The following is a 13961-nucleotide window of genomic DNA, read 5'->3' on the forward strand; positions in this document are numbered from 1 at the left end:
GAAATCGGAATTCTCGGCATTTAGTTTGCTCCAGTTCTAGTCAGTTAGAACAGTTTCACTTTGGAACAGAATTTTTTTTTTTCAAAAGGGGGCGTGTCTGGCCACTTACGCCTGTTTTCAAAGTTTCGGCAGTGAAAACTTACTCCAAACTAACTTAGAATGGAGTAAGTGAAGATTTTTGTACGCTTGAAAAAACCTTGTCTACACTTTAGAAAATCAGGCGTAGGTTACAAATTAGGCGTAGGGAACGAGGGGGTGGGGGGAAGGGAAGTCATTAAATTCTACAATCAATCCTTAGTTATACTTATACAAATATTATACAAATAAATCCAACCTGAATAAAAATTTATAAGCAAAGAAAAGACTAAATAAACCATAGTTCCTACCTGTGTGAAAGTGCTTCAGGCAGGCCTTTCATGTTGGAGACAGGCAGGGGTGTGGCGTCTGTCTCGACGGCAGCGGCAGCAAGCAGCCTGCGAGCTGAGCTGCGGTGCTTGAGGCAGGCCTTCATTCTCTTCGTGGCTGGCCGCGAAAAAGCAACACCGGACAGACTCGAGGCCATTCGGCCATGAGATAGCAGCGGCGTCAGTGGCTGGCCAGCAGCCGAAGAATCAACGCAGGACACACTCAGCTCTTTATGGTGCTTGAGGCCATTTGGCCACGCTTTAGGGGCGGCGCCAGTGGCTCGACGGCAGCCGAAGATACAGCAGCAGCCTTCGAGCTGTGAGGGGGACTGAGGCCATTTGGACAGGGAGAGGCAGCCACATCGACAGTTTTATACTTAAATTTGCAAAGTTGAATTGGCACTCTTATTTCTCCAAACACACAGTCCTTAATTTGCATGCAGCACCGGTTCTGCAAGTTTAGCAGTGAAAAGCTGAACTCACTGATTTCAACAGGTGATTTATTCAACAGTGCTGCTAAAAGCACTCCCTCACACAGAAATATCACAAAAATTAAATTACAAGCCTTTGAAGGGGACCAAGAAACAAATCTTCACTTTTTCTCCAGTCCTTTTAAAAATGGCCGAGTGCCAATGTTTGTTTGATACTGCGCGCACGCTCCAACGCGCACGCGCAGGGTTGCCGGCACCACGAAGGCTCATTTAAATTGGACCCACCCCCCACTACTTCCAGAATCGGCGCAAGTGTTTGGCTCCGCCCCCCGCTGAGAAGTGCGCGCCGCGCCAGGCAGAGTTAGAGCTCCAAGGAGCCGGAGAATCTCGGAGTTTTTTTTAAACGCACTTTTAGGCGTGAAGAACAGGCGTCCAGCTCCGAGGTGCGCCGTTTTCGGCGCGGGCTGAAACTTAGGGCCAAGAGCTCACGGGGTTGGGGGTAATATATTAGTATGGATATATACTAATATATTAGAGAGTCAGAATAAATGGGTAATTTTCCGGTTGGCAAACAGTAACTAGTGGGGTGTCGCAGGGATCAGTGCTGGGGCCTCAACTATTTACAATCTATATTAATAACTTGGATGAAGGGACCGAGTGTAATGTAGCCAAGTTTGCTGATGATACAAAGATGGGTGGGAGAGCAAATTGTGAGGAGAACACAAGAAATTTGCAAAGGGATATAGACAGGCTAAGTGAGTGGGCAAAAATTTGGCAGATGGTGTATGATGTGGGAAAATGTGAGGTTATCCTCTTTGGCAGAAAAAGTAGAAAAGCAAATTATAATTTAAATGGAGAAAAATTGCCAAGTGCTGCAGTACAGAGGGACTTGGGTGTCCTTATGCATGAAATACAAAAATGTAGTATGCAGATACAGCAAGTAATCAGGAAGGCAAATGGAATGTTGGCCTTTATTGCAAGGGGGAGCGAGTATAAAAGCAGAGAAGTCCTGCTACAACTGTGCAGGGTAATGGTGAGGCCACACCTAGAGTACTGCATACAGTGTTGGTCTCCGTATTTAAGGAAGCATATACTTGCATTGGAGGCTGTTCAGAGAAGGTTCACTAGGTTGATTGCGGAGATGAGGGGGTTGACTTCGCTTGTGCCTATATTCATTGGAGTTCAGAAGAATGAGGGGTGATCTTGTCGAAACATATAAGATATTGAGGGGGCTTGACAAGGTGGATGGACAGAGGATATTTCCACCCGGGGTGGGGGGGGGGGGGCATTGTTTCAGAATAAGGGGCCGCCCATTTAAAACTGCGATGAGTAGAAATTTCTTCTGAGGGTTGTAAATCTGTGGAATTCTCTGCCCGAAGAGAGCTGTGGAGGCTTGGTCATTGAAGATATTTAAGGCGGAGATAGACAGATTTTTGAGCGATAAGGTAATAAAGGGTTATGGGGAGCGGGCAGGGAAGTGGAGCTGAGTCCATGATCAGATCCGCCATAATCTTAATAAATGGCGGAGCAGGCTTGAGGGGCCAAATGGTGCTCCTATTTCTTATGTTATGTTCTTCTACTTATCCAACTCCTTTTTGAAAAAATTGAGTCTGCCTCCACCACTCTTTCAGGCAGTGCATTCCAGATCTTCAGAAGGTCCAAGATATAATTCCTGATCTGTGTGAGACGTTGCTCTCAGTTGCCAGTAGAGGCATTAATAGCAGCTTGGGATAAGGACTGGAAAATTGACAGGATTCTTGATCGCTATCCAGCGGCCCATGCTGGAAGTGGATGTCGGGTGAGGACAGCAGCAGGCTTGGTTGGTATGCCCCATGGTTGAATAATCTGGCAACACTCATTACTGACATGAATAATGATCATGTGGAACGAATACCCGGTGACACCTGTGTCCATGGAACTGTAACCCAGCAAGGAGTCTATTCCTTCAGGATGGAAGTGGAGAATGTTTCTGATGGAGATAAACAAAATCCTACAAACTAAAAAATATGTTAGGCTCTTGTTCTGCAGATCTAGCACATGTGACTGGTTGTCAGAATTAATTGTTAGTGAAGTTGCACAAAACAGCAGATCGGTGAGTTGATCTGTCAAAAAGCAGCTGGTTTTGTGAGGCTAAAAGACTTTCCATCGCGCATTTTAAAAAGTACTTGGATGTGCACTTGAAAAGCCGTAATCTACAAGGTTACAGGCCAAGAGCTGGAAAGTGGGATTAGGCTGGATAGCTCTTTGTCGGCCGGCGCGGACACGATGGGCCGAAATGGCCTCCTTCCGTGCTGTAAATTTCTATGATTCTATGATGACACTAATTGGAGTAACTAGGTTGGAGTCGATGTGCTGTGCTAATAAACATTTGTCAAGATGTACTGTGCTAAACATTTGTGAAGACCAACTTACAAGAGTATATGTGGCATTAAAATGTTCTTTTCCCCCTCGCCCAGGTTGCTGTACCTAGGTTTGCTGTTGGTATTGTAATAGGAAGAAATGGTGAAATGATAAAAAAGATTCAAAATGATGCTGGTGTCAGGATTCAGTTTAAACCAGGTAAGGAGACATTGTTTGTTATGTGAGCGGGGCAATTTGCTAAAGGTGTCCATTCACGTTGGATTTTAGTCCAGCTCTTACTGTAGGTGATTAAATTACCTGTGTCTTTAAGTGGTCATCTCTTTAAAGAAAAATACACTTCCCTAATTTTCCTTTGATGCCCAGCTCTCAGCAACCCCAAAGACTCCTGCACCTCTACCCATATTCTTCAAACTTGTATGATTTGAAGCAAAATGCTAAAAGGTAAATGTAATTAATCAACAAGTGAAGTGGTCACTCCAAAATAAGAGTTTGCTAACCTTTAGGGCTGCTGACTAAGGGCCGTGTGGCTCTTTGTCGGCAGGCGCGGACATGATGGGCCAGAATGGCCTCCTTCTGCGTTGTAAATTTCTATGTTTCTATTTCTATTCTACCATAACTGATTACCAATATGTCACCCCACTGTTGAGTAGTTAAAAATGCTCTTCAGATAAAGCCCAAGTGTTTTGCTGCTGAATGTTCTTTACCGTTCAAATGGATTTTATACTTTACTGAGAATGGCAGCCATGCAGTTGTCTGAAAAATTAGCACATCCATCATTTGGCTTCACTGAAATCCTACCGGCAGCACCGAAGTCGGATCGCTCTGTCAAAGGACCAGCACTGGCATGATGGGCCGAATGGTCTCTCTCTGCTGTATCATTCTTCTAAATGGAAGGATTTCCAGATGCAGATTGAATAATTTGCATAATTGCTAACTGGAGCAAACTGAATCTGGTCTGACAAAGTAGCGCAGCAAAGTCCATTTCGCAGTTTACTGGAAACATGAGTTGGGTTCAAAACAAATCCTCAGGCCATGATGCCCGGAGGGCTACGGGGCAGGATTAGGAAGATAACCTTAAAATTCAGCTTGTGAGGACCTTCCAAAACAATCCTGCCTGACTTGAGCAGCAGCCAAACAAAACCTCCAATTACCTTTAATTACCAGTGATGGTCACTTCAAGTTTCCGCACTTTTTGTTTTCCAAACCAGAACTGTGATTTATCTCTCCTCTCTTGCAGTTGAAGGACACCTAACGCAGCAAACATTTAAATCACTGCATAGGCTAGCAATTGTGATTCTGGAGGCTATTTGACGAAGTTGCTGTTGTCGGGGCTTCATTAGTTGTATAACAGTGCTTTTCATTCGAATCATTTTAGAAGGTTGTTTTAAGGCTTTGGATTTCACAATTCTCATCCTTGTTTACAAATCCCTCCATGGCCTCGCCCCTATCTCCTTCAGCCTCACAACCCCCCCGAGATGTCTGCACTCCTCAAATTCTGCCCTCTTGAGCACCCTGACTATAACTGCTCAAGCATTGGTGGCCGTGCTTCAGCTGCCTGGGCCCCAAGCTCGAACTCCCTTCCTAAACCTCTCCGCCTCTCTAACTCTCTTTCCTCCTTTAAGACGCTCCTTAAAACCTACCTCTTTTACTCATCTGCCATAATTTCTTCTGTGGCTGTGTCAAATCTATTGTTTTGTCTTCTAACACTCCTGTGAAACACCTTTGGACATTTTACTATGTTAAAGGTGCTATATAAATACAAGTTGTTGTTGTCTAGTCCATCAATGAGACCATTTATTAATGTAACTCCTGCCAGCTGTTCATTTCCAGTTAACTGTTGGTGCAGGTGTGTATTTGCTGGGGAAAATATATTAAATTTTATTAAAAGGGTCCTAATAGTGACATTTTTCTGGCCAAGTTGTATCTGCAATGCATTTGATTGTGAGATAGTCGGGTTGCCCTGCACTGCAAAAATAGCAGGCTATTCACTCACTAAATCAGTCTTACCCATTGCACTTTGTGGACTTCCAAGAGTCACTATTTCCTTTTCTGTTTTTTCCAGTTCTCTTCCAAAGGTATCAATTCCTGCTCGGGTGAGGCTCTATGGGCACTGGGAGCCATCAGTATGTCATTCAGGTGGCCGTTCTTTATGTTGGCAGGCTATTTGACTCTGGTGGGCATCACTGCTAAGTGTGATCCTGTCCTCCCCATGAGTCACCAGATAAGCAGCAATGCTGGCTGAATTCATTTTCTCCCTTTGAGATACTACTCGTCAATTAAAATGAAATATTTGAGTCACTGGTTCAGGAAGAGTTAAAGCTGTCAGACTGTAAAACATATCGTGGCTTTCTGCCCATCATTAATGGGGTTTTGTTCGGCATTTCTCTGTCCAAACCCCTCAGTCTTTGTAAGAGACATGTTGAACTGTCAGAAGAAAGTGTGCATTTCTCTCCAACCTGTTTCTTCTTCCAGATGATGGTGTTATGCCAGACAGAATTGCTCAGGTGATGGGACCCCCAGATAGGTGTCAACATGCTGCTCATATGATTAATGAACTTATTCACACTGCCCAGGTGAGGAAATAAATGCTTAGATGCTTTTATTAAGCAAAGCAAAGTACATAGGCATGGACTTTCCGCTTACTTCCAGCAGTTAAATCAGTGCAATCCAGGTAGAGTCGGATGAACCAGCATAAAAGATCGGGGAACTTTAAACGCGAGATAACGCCCACATTCATTGACGCTCATGTTTTCCACAATCTTTTACGCTGGTTCAGGATTCAATTCCCCCGAATCGGGCCCCGCCCACAAAACAGGCCATGCCCACCTCCCCCGGCCGAAATTGCAAGATTTTGCTGATTCGGGGAGGCTCTGCAAATTGCGCTCATTTTCTTAGGTGCACAGGCACCAGTGCCTACATTTTAAATGTTATTATCTCGATATATTGAATTTACTGAGAAACTGACTGTACACCAATGAAATGATTAAATGGTTCAGTAGTTTTTCTTTAAGTAATTTTCAGTGATTTTTTAAAATCGGGTTGCTCACAGCTGGAGGATGGGACATCCTTATTAAAAATTCTATTTTTGGTGATAAGCCCATTTTCAGTTGTATTAATAAAATGTCGAGTTACCAGTCAAATACATGAATAAATACTTTTTAATGGAAAGTAAACAAAAACGGTTACGTTCTATTATGCTGCCCGATACGCTGGTTCATATAAGATTTTATGTTTGTGATTATGCGAGTGAATTTTAGCGGTAACGTGAAATGTAACCTAACCAGCGTAACTTCAAATATATTTTGCGCGCAATTTCCCGATTACGCCCAAAACGGAAACTTTACCCATAATATTTATAGTTTAGCAAATCTATTGATTGCTATATTCTTGTTCTGTAGTTGCTTTGTTTAGTTTTTCCTCAATCGTATTCTTCTCCCTTCCTTCCCCACCTAGATTTCTTCCCTTCTGAAGGTACTGGTGCGCGCTGGGATAGGATTCCATGGGCACTGCCCCCAAGGGGCGATCCTTCATATATGAGCCTAGTCACTAGCACAATTAGTGTTTCAAAAGGCCTCAATACTTCATATTTTGTTTTTCCGCTATTAGAGCTGATTGCCGTTGGTATATCTGCCTGGTTTTAAGGGAAACTTTACTGTAAACACACAAGGCCTGGTGTGTTATTGATCTTTTTAGTGTAAGATATAAGAGAAATCCTGATGCTCCAACCAACTCTTGTTTCTCAAATTGCTGAGTTTTGTAATTAAACTAATAATATCAAAACACAATATATATAACTTCAGAATGAGGACTGCATGATGTCGGCAGAAATTATTACCTGCTTGCTAATCCTGATTCGCCCTGATACTTGGTCTTGATTCCACGCCTGCAACGCCACAAGAGGTCTGACTAGTACATTTTTTAAATATCCTGATTGTGGGTGCAATGTTAATGTTTAAAGCAGAAGAATGATATTCTGTCCCATTTCTCTTTGCCCATTTCAGTTTAAATTATTATATTAAACTATTGTATAATTTTTGATGGAGGAATGCAACCTACTAAAATGTCAGGAGTAATCTATTGGAAGTAAATTGACATGTTGCAATACTAGTTTCATTCCATTAGATGGAGTGTATTTACTCAGCTCAATGTTTGCTTCTATTGGAAGTAAAACAGTGCTGCAAGTAGGTGGATTCTTGTAATGTTGCTATAACTGGTCAGCTCCTGGATTATAAAACTGATCGCCCACCCCAACATTTAAAAGAATCAGTTTTATCAATCTCTGCGCAATACTCTGACGCTAGGTATTCAGAGTCTGTGTAAACAGTAACAAAACTAGATTTGTATTTTGACTCTGCATTAACACACATTCATTCTTTCAGGAGAGAGATGGTCAATCTGGCTTTGGCGGTCCCGGAAGAGGACGGGGTCGGGGTCGTAGTGACTGGAATATAGGACCCCCAGGTGGAATGCAGGAGATAACATATACAATACCCGCTGATAAATGTGGCTTAGTTATTGGAAGAGGTATGATGATCTGATGGTGAATAATTGTGATGAACTTGTTGGTTAACTGACAACTTCACATTACTGCAGTAAGTACTGTATAACTATAGAAAGTTATGACCGATTGAAAGAAAACTAGAAATGGCAGAGGAGAGGCTTTTTACTGGGAGGAGGAGGGGACATGTTTCTGGTAGGCAGGGGTTAAAATTTTGCATTGACGTGTTCATTAATTTGGCATGTGTTTGTTGGAAAGATTGGTAGTGTTGTTTCTTGGATTGTTCCATTGGTACCATAACTTTTAAAAAGGTATGAAGTATTTTTATTTTTTCAAATGTACCCCGCGTCCATATATATATATTCAAATTTCTTGCCACCTTGGAGGCTTGTTGTTACAGGTCTCCAAGCTGCTCCAGTGATATCACTGATGGGCCCAGTCCTGGAATAACTCCATTTTATTTGGGGCCATCACTTTGAGAAAAGCTATTTTCTTCTGAGTGAACCCTCTTCGGATTTTATGAAAGACTTCAATTGCTTAATAGATTATCGTATTTGGGAATACCATGCTATATTGCCCAATCGTTGGAGTCAATTCCTTCAGGACTCTGGGAGAAAGGCTATCTGAGCTAGGAGGCTTATCTAGCATGAGCTTCAACAACCTCCCCAATATGTTCGTACGATTTAAAAAATGTTCTGTCGATATTCACCGTTAAATTGTATCCATATTCTGGCATTGCTCCCCCAATTTCTTTTGTGCTCACTGTCGCAAAGTAATGGTTAAGTAGTTCAGCAGTTTTTTTTAATCTTTGGATACCACTTGCCCATTGTCATGGTTTAGTGGGCCAAACCCTCTTTGCACCTTTTATTTACTCCTGACATACTTGAATGCTTTATTGTTCTCCTTTATGTTTCCCTTGTGATCCCTCTTTGTAGCCCTTATCAGTTTCTTGGCATTCCTCAGCCTGTCTTTATAGATCCCCTTGTCCTATTCCTTTCCTGAACATTAAAAACATCTGTATCCTTTGTCCTTTTTCCCGAATGCCTATCACAACTTTGTTAGTAAACAAAACTGGCCTTGCTCTTTTATTCTATCCCTGACCGATTTCAAGAATAAATTCCTTTTGCATCTTTTTTTTTAAAAACCTATCCCTTTGAGACAATTCCACTTTCCTCTATCTTTTTCTTCCAGTATCCCTTCCCATTTTACTATGTGTTCTATTGTGCCTAAAATCAGTTTATAGTTTTTTAGTTTGGAGGATATCTCCACGGAGAAGCATGTGCATGCTGAAGAACTGGTGGAGAGGAGGTTAATTGTCAAACATCTGCTTTAGTGTAAACGTTTTGTCCCGCCTCACTGTACATGGAGTGAAAATGCTGTTGGCAGTCCTCAAAGGGTTAAACTGTTTTTGCAGCCGGGTAGTTTTAACCCTTTGAGAACTGCAACAGCATTTCCATTCCAGTTTGCATAGTGATGGAGGATAAAACGTTTCCACTACAAACAGAAGCCATGCCTTTGTTACCTCTAGACTTGACTATTCCAGCGCAATATTGGCTAGCCTCCCACATTCTACCCTATGTAAACTAGGGGTGATCCAAAACCCGGCTGCCCGTGTCCTAACTTGCACCAAGTCCCACTTGCTCATCACCCCTGTACTTGCTGACCTACATTGGTTCCTGGTTAGAAAATACCTCGATTTTTAAAAAAATAAAAAAAAAAATCTCATTTTCAAATTCCTCCATGGCCTCACCCCTCCCTATCTCTGTAATCTCCTCCAGCCGCATAACCCCCTCCCCAAGATGTCTGCGCTCCTCTAATTCTGCCCTCTTGAGCCTCCCTGATTATCATCGCTCAACTATTGTTGGCCATGCCTTCTGTTGCCTGAGCCCTAAGCTCTGGAACTCCCTGCCTAAACCTCGCCTACCTCTTTCCTCCTTCAAGACGCTCCTTAAAACGTAACTCTTTGACCAAGCTTTTGGTCACCTGCGCTAATTTCTACTTATGCAGCTCGTGTCAAAATTTTTATCTCGTAATACTCCTGTGAAGCACCTTAAGACGTTTCACAACGTTAAAAGCCCAATATAAATAAAAGTAGTTGTTTTAAGAGTTGACACTTTTCGCAGCCATATATTTCCAACTTTGGGGTGGATTATATTGGAGTTCTTCCAGGCTAACTCTGACCATTAGCTGTACCCTGTGGAGATTCCCTCTACTTGAATTCTAGTCCTCACTCTGTGTCTCCACACAGCGGATTGACTCGGGCCAGGAGCTGTTCGTGTTTGGGGTCAGACCATTGCCGTGTGATTTTTTTTTTTTTAAATTCCATACTTTGAACCTTGTATTTAAAAAAAAAAATGGTGGGAATATTTGTTGTGCCAGAAAGGCTAATATAGGGAGGTCTCGGGCACATAGTGTCACTGAGTTATATTTAAACAAAGGTAAGAGCCATTACATCAGACTGTATTCTTACCAACCCATTCCCCAATTGTGTGATTTCCTCCCCCCTTGTCATTGATATACAAGAGCAAATGACCAACCTATTTCCTCTGAAAACTTACTAGGAGAGTCAAAACAGTGCCACTTCTGCCTTCTCTTTCCCATGACCCTCTTCCCAGGGTGCAGAATCTTCACCTGCACTTACTGTTCCCCTCACTGTGGCTCAAAGTGAGATCTCAACAGTGCAGGAATTCGCAACCAAGAACAACAACTTGTATTTATATAGCGCCTTTAACATAGTCAAACGTCCCAAGGCGCTTCACAGAAGACGGAAAAAATTCAACACCGAGCCACACAAGAAATTACCACAGATGACCAAAAATGGTCAAAGAGAGAAGTTTTAAGGAGCATCTTAAAGGCGTTATAATCACCCCTGTGCTTTCTGACCTACATTGGCTCCCGGTTAAACAATGCCTCGATTTCAAAATTATTCTTGTTTACAAATCACTCCATGGCCTTGCCCCTCCCTATCTCTGTAATCTTTTTCAGCCTCACAACCCCACAAGATGTCTGCGCTCCTCAAATTCTGGCCTCTTGAACATCTCTCATTATAACTGCTCAACCATCAGTAGCCGTGCCTTCAACTGTATGGACCCTAAGCTCATCAACTCCCTACCTAAATATCTCCGCCTCGCTACCTCTCTTTCCTCCTTAAAGACCCTCCTTAAAACCTACCTCTTTCACCAAGCTTTTGGCCATCTGCCTCAATTTCTTTTGTGGCTCGGTGTCAAATTTATCTGTTTTATCTTGTAACACTGCTGTGAAACGTCTTGGGATGTTTTACTACGTTAAAGGTACTATATAAATAAAAGTTATTAGGTGGAAAGAGAGGTAGAGAGGCGGATAGGTTTAGGGAGGGAGTTCCAGAGCTTACGCCCAGGCAGCTGAAGGCACGGCCACCGATGGTTGAGCAGTTATAATCAGGAATGCTCAAGAGGGCAGAATTTGAGGAGCGCAAATATTTTGGGGGGCTGGAGGAGATTACAGAGCTAGGAAAGGGCAAGGCCATGGAGGGATTTGTAAACAAGGATGAGAATTTGGAATCAATGCTTTGCTTAACCGGGAGCCAATGTAGATCAGCGAGCACAGGGGTGCTCAAGTACCTCTGTCTGCCCCCTTGTGTCAGTGGTGCTCTAGTTCCCTGTACCTTTTAATAGAACCAGACTAATGAGCAAGCCTTCTGCCCAAACATGAGTGTCTCTCTTCCCCCTTCTCCCCACCTCTGTTCACAGATTAGGTTTAACTTCTTTTTGAAATGCCAGATTTTGCTATACACCAGATATTGTGCGTGCACAGAAAAACCGTGGCTGCATTCTTGCCGCAGAATCTGCGAACGTGTAGCTGGCCTGTGAAAATTGGCCTGTTCCAATCCATACTTTGCCCCTTTACTGGGGCTTCTGGCATCATTCCTGTTGTAGCTCCAGGAACTGAACTCTGCTGCACATTGTGGGTAGGATTTGAGACATCAAGAATTCTATCCTGAGCAGCAGCATTAGTAGGAGCTGGGAATTTTTGACAACAAAATTGGATCTGTGAACTGGAGGAGGAGGGTATCAAGATCCGCTTGAACTGGGGGGTTGAAGAATGCAGGTGTGAATTGGAAAGGGGAATAGGGCCTGTGAACTAGGAGTGGGGGCGCAGGGAATAACAGCATGAACTAAAACGGTCTCCCAGACACAGCAGTGGTGGTGCATTCCCCACTATAGCTGACAAATTCTTCCAAGAATGATGGGGAATTGCTGTAATTTGTGTCTCAATCTTCTGCAATTTCCCAGTGGCCTGGCTAGTATGCGCGCTTCCAATAGTGTAGTCTGAGAGTGTTGTTGCCTGCCGAATCCATTCCGGTTGTATTAAAGGGCAATTGGCTGATTCAATAACGCCGAAACGCAGCAGGAATTGCTTGTGCACAATTGTCAACTTTTTTATTTTCTGGTCACAGGAGCCACCCTGGTGGTTAGAAAGGTGGGTGCAGGCAAGTGACAGAAAATACCACTGCAGGAGGCTGAACAAAACAGTCGGCAGGAGGCCGGGAAATAAAAGTTTGTCCTGCAGCGATGCATAATCCGGCTGCAGTAAAGTTCACCTCTAAGCTGCCTTTGTATTTCTTGAGGTGATGTTTCTGCCTCCTTTGTCTTGTGGTGCTGTCACTAAAGTTGTCGGGACGGCAATGCATATTGAATTCAGCATTATGCTAGAAGTGAGTGGTGTGACACTTGTGCTCCCTATGCTGTGGCAACACTCTTTGCTTTACTCCATGTTTATTGCCTGTGATGGGGAAGCGCAAGTTGCTAAATGTCTACTGAAAGTGAAGTTGCAGTTCAAACCAATTTTGTGTCTTCAATCTTGTCGTTTGTCGTCCACCGAAAGTATAACTGAAGAATCCACTTTCTCCTGTGCCTTCTGCTTCCCGCACTCCAATGTGCTCTGTGCATGTTCAGTGTTGTCACTAGTTTTCTTTGTCATTTGCGAGCATGTAGAATTTTAGTACTCCGTCTACTTTACAACTTCAGAAAAAAAAGGTCCAGTCATGCATTTACCAATTTTTGTCCTTTCAGATTTTTGGGTTAAAGTAAGCAAGTTATTTAGATTGTATAATGAGCAATAACTAGACGACACAGCATTCACAAGTTTAGAGATTAGAACCCCCTCCCAATACATAATGGGTATGCAGAACAGACTCCCGCCAAGGTGTGGTTGATTCTGAGTCGACCTTAAAAGAAATGTTGGATGGCTAATTGTTGAGTGGTGGGATTGATGTTTATAGAGGCACTAACGGCACTAACTTGTTTTTCCTGGGAGCAACTTGAAGCTGCTTAAAGTAGGAATAACAGGTGGTGTTGGTTGTCACAGTTCAGTCTATGATAGAATAATCACATGGGCCCTGGAAGAAGTGTTTTTGTTGACCTGAATGGTGCTATCTCACTCTGGACTTGATGTTCAGTGTCTGGAGAGATAATACCTGGTGATGGTAATGGTGGGAGCAGATTGAGGTGATGCTTTCAGAATGTCAAACATTAAAGCACGTTGGCTAATAATGGTTTTCTCTAGCTTACTGTAACCAGTAGGCTAAATAAGCCTGGTAACAATACTGGATTTCAAGAGTGTTCTGGGCAGAATCAGGATTAAATGGAAGACCTCTTGAGGGGTGTGGATGAGTGTGTAACACATGATTCTGAATGGATAGCTCACGAAGCAAAGTCACAGGTGGTGTGACTAGCAAAAACTTAACCCCTCGCTCAAAAATTATACTGGCGCGTTTTATTAGTACCGACTTGTATTTTTTTTAAATTTGGTTTAAAGTCTCAACTGTTTCAACAATATGTGTAAAGCTATCCTAACTAAATCTTTCTTACTGCTTTAATGTTATATGCACTACATAAGTTAAAATGTTCAGCATTTATCATTGATGTTCAGTGCGTGAGACTAGTGATTCCAATCATAGCCTTTTTAATTTACAGCAAGAAGGTAAAAACATAAAGTTGCTAGAAAAGAGTTGTTTTAGAAATGTAAAATACATATTTTCCCTTTGTTGAGTCTTGAGATCTTTGAAGCCTGTTTTTTTGGCGAGAGTTAAACTTTGTAGGACTCCTTTACATTTTCATGAAGAGAATAATGAAGTGGCTTAAATTTCTGACACAACCCTTGACCTGTTTTAACTAAACTAATGATGGCTGAATGGAGCTGTTTTTAAGATGAAACGTGACTCAGATCACCCAAAATTGGTTCTCGCCTCTCACCCCCCCCCTCACCAACCCCCCCCCCCACCGCCCC

The 13961-nt window shown here is 42.8% G+C and overlaps 1 protein-coding gene across 6 annotated transcripts in view; it reads left to right on the forward strand.

Moving 5' to 3' along the window:
- The window catches only part of fubp3 (far upstream element (FUSE) binding protein 3), a 131120-nt gene that overhangs the window by 75530 nt on the left and 41629 nt on the right, over positions 1-13961 (forward strand). For all 6 annotated transcript variants that reach the window (XM_070863787.1, XM_070863788.1, XM_070863789.1 and 3 more), the window contains exons 10-12: positions 3292-3394; positions 5669-5769; positions 7576-7720. In XM_070863787.1, the coding sequence (XP_070719888.1) occupies positions 3292-3394; positions 5669-5769; positions 7576-7720 (349 nt within the window). The remainder of the gene's footprint in view (positions 1-3291; positions 3395-5668; positions 5770-7575; positions 7721-13961) is intronic.

The sequence above is a fragment of the Pristiophorus japonicus genome, chromosome 20 (genome assembly GCF_044704955.1).
Source record: "Pristiophorus japonicus isolate sPriJap1 chromosome 20, sPriJap1.hap1, whole genome shotgun sequence".
Taxonomy (NCBI): Eukaryota; Metazoa; Chordata; class Chondrichthyes; family Pristiophoridae; genus Pristiophorus; species Pristiophorus japonicus.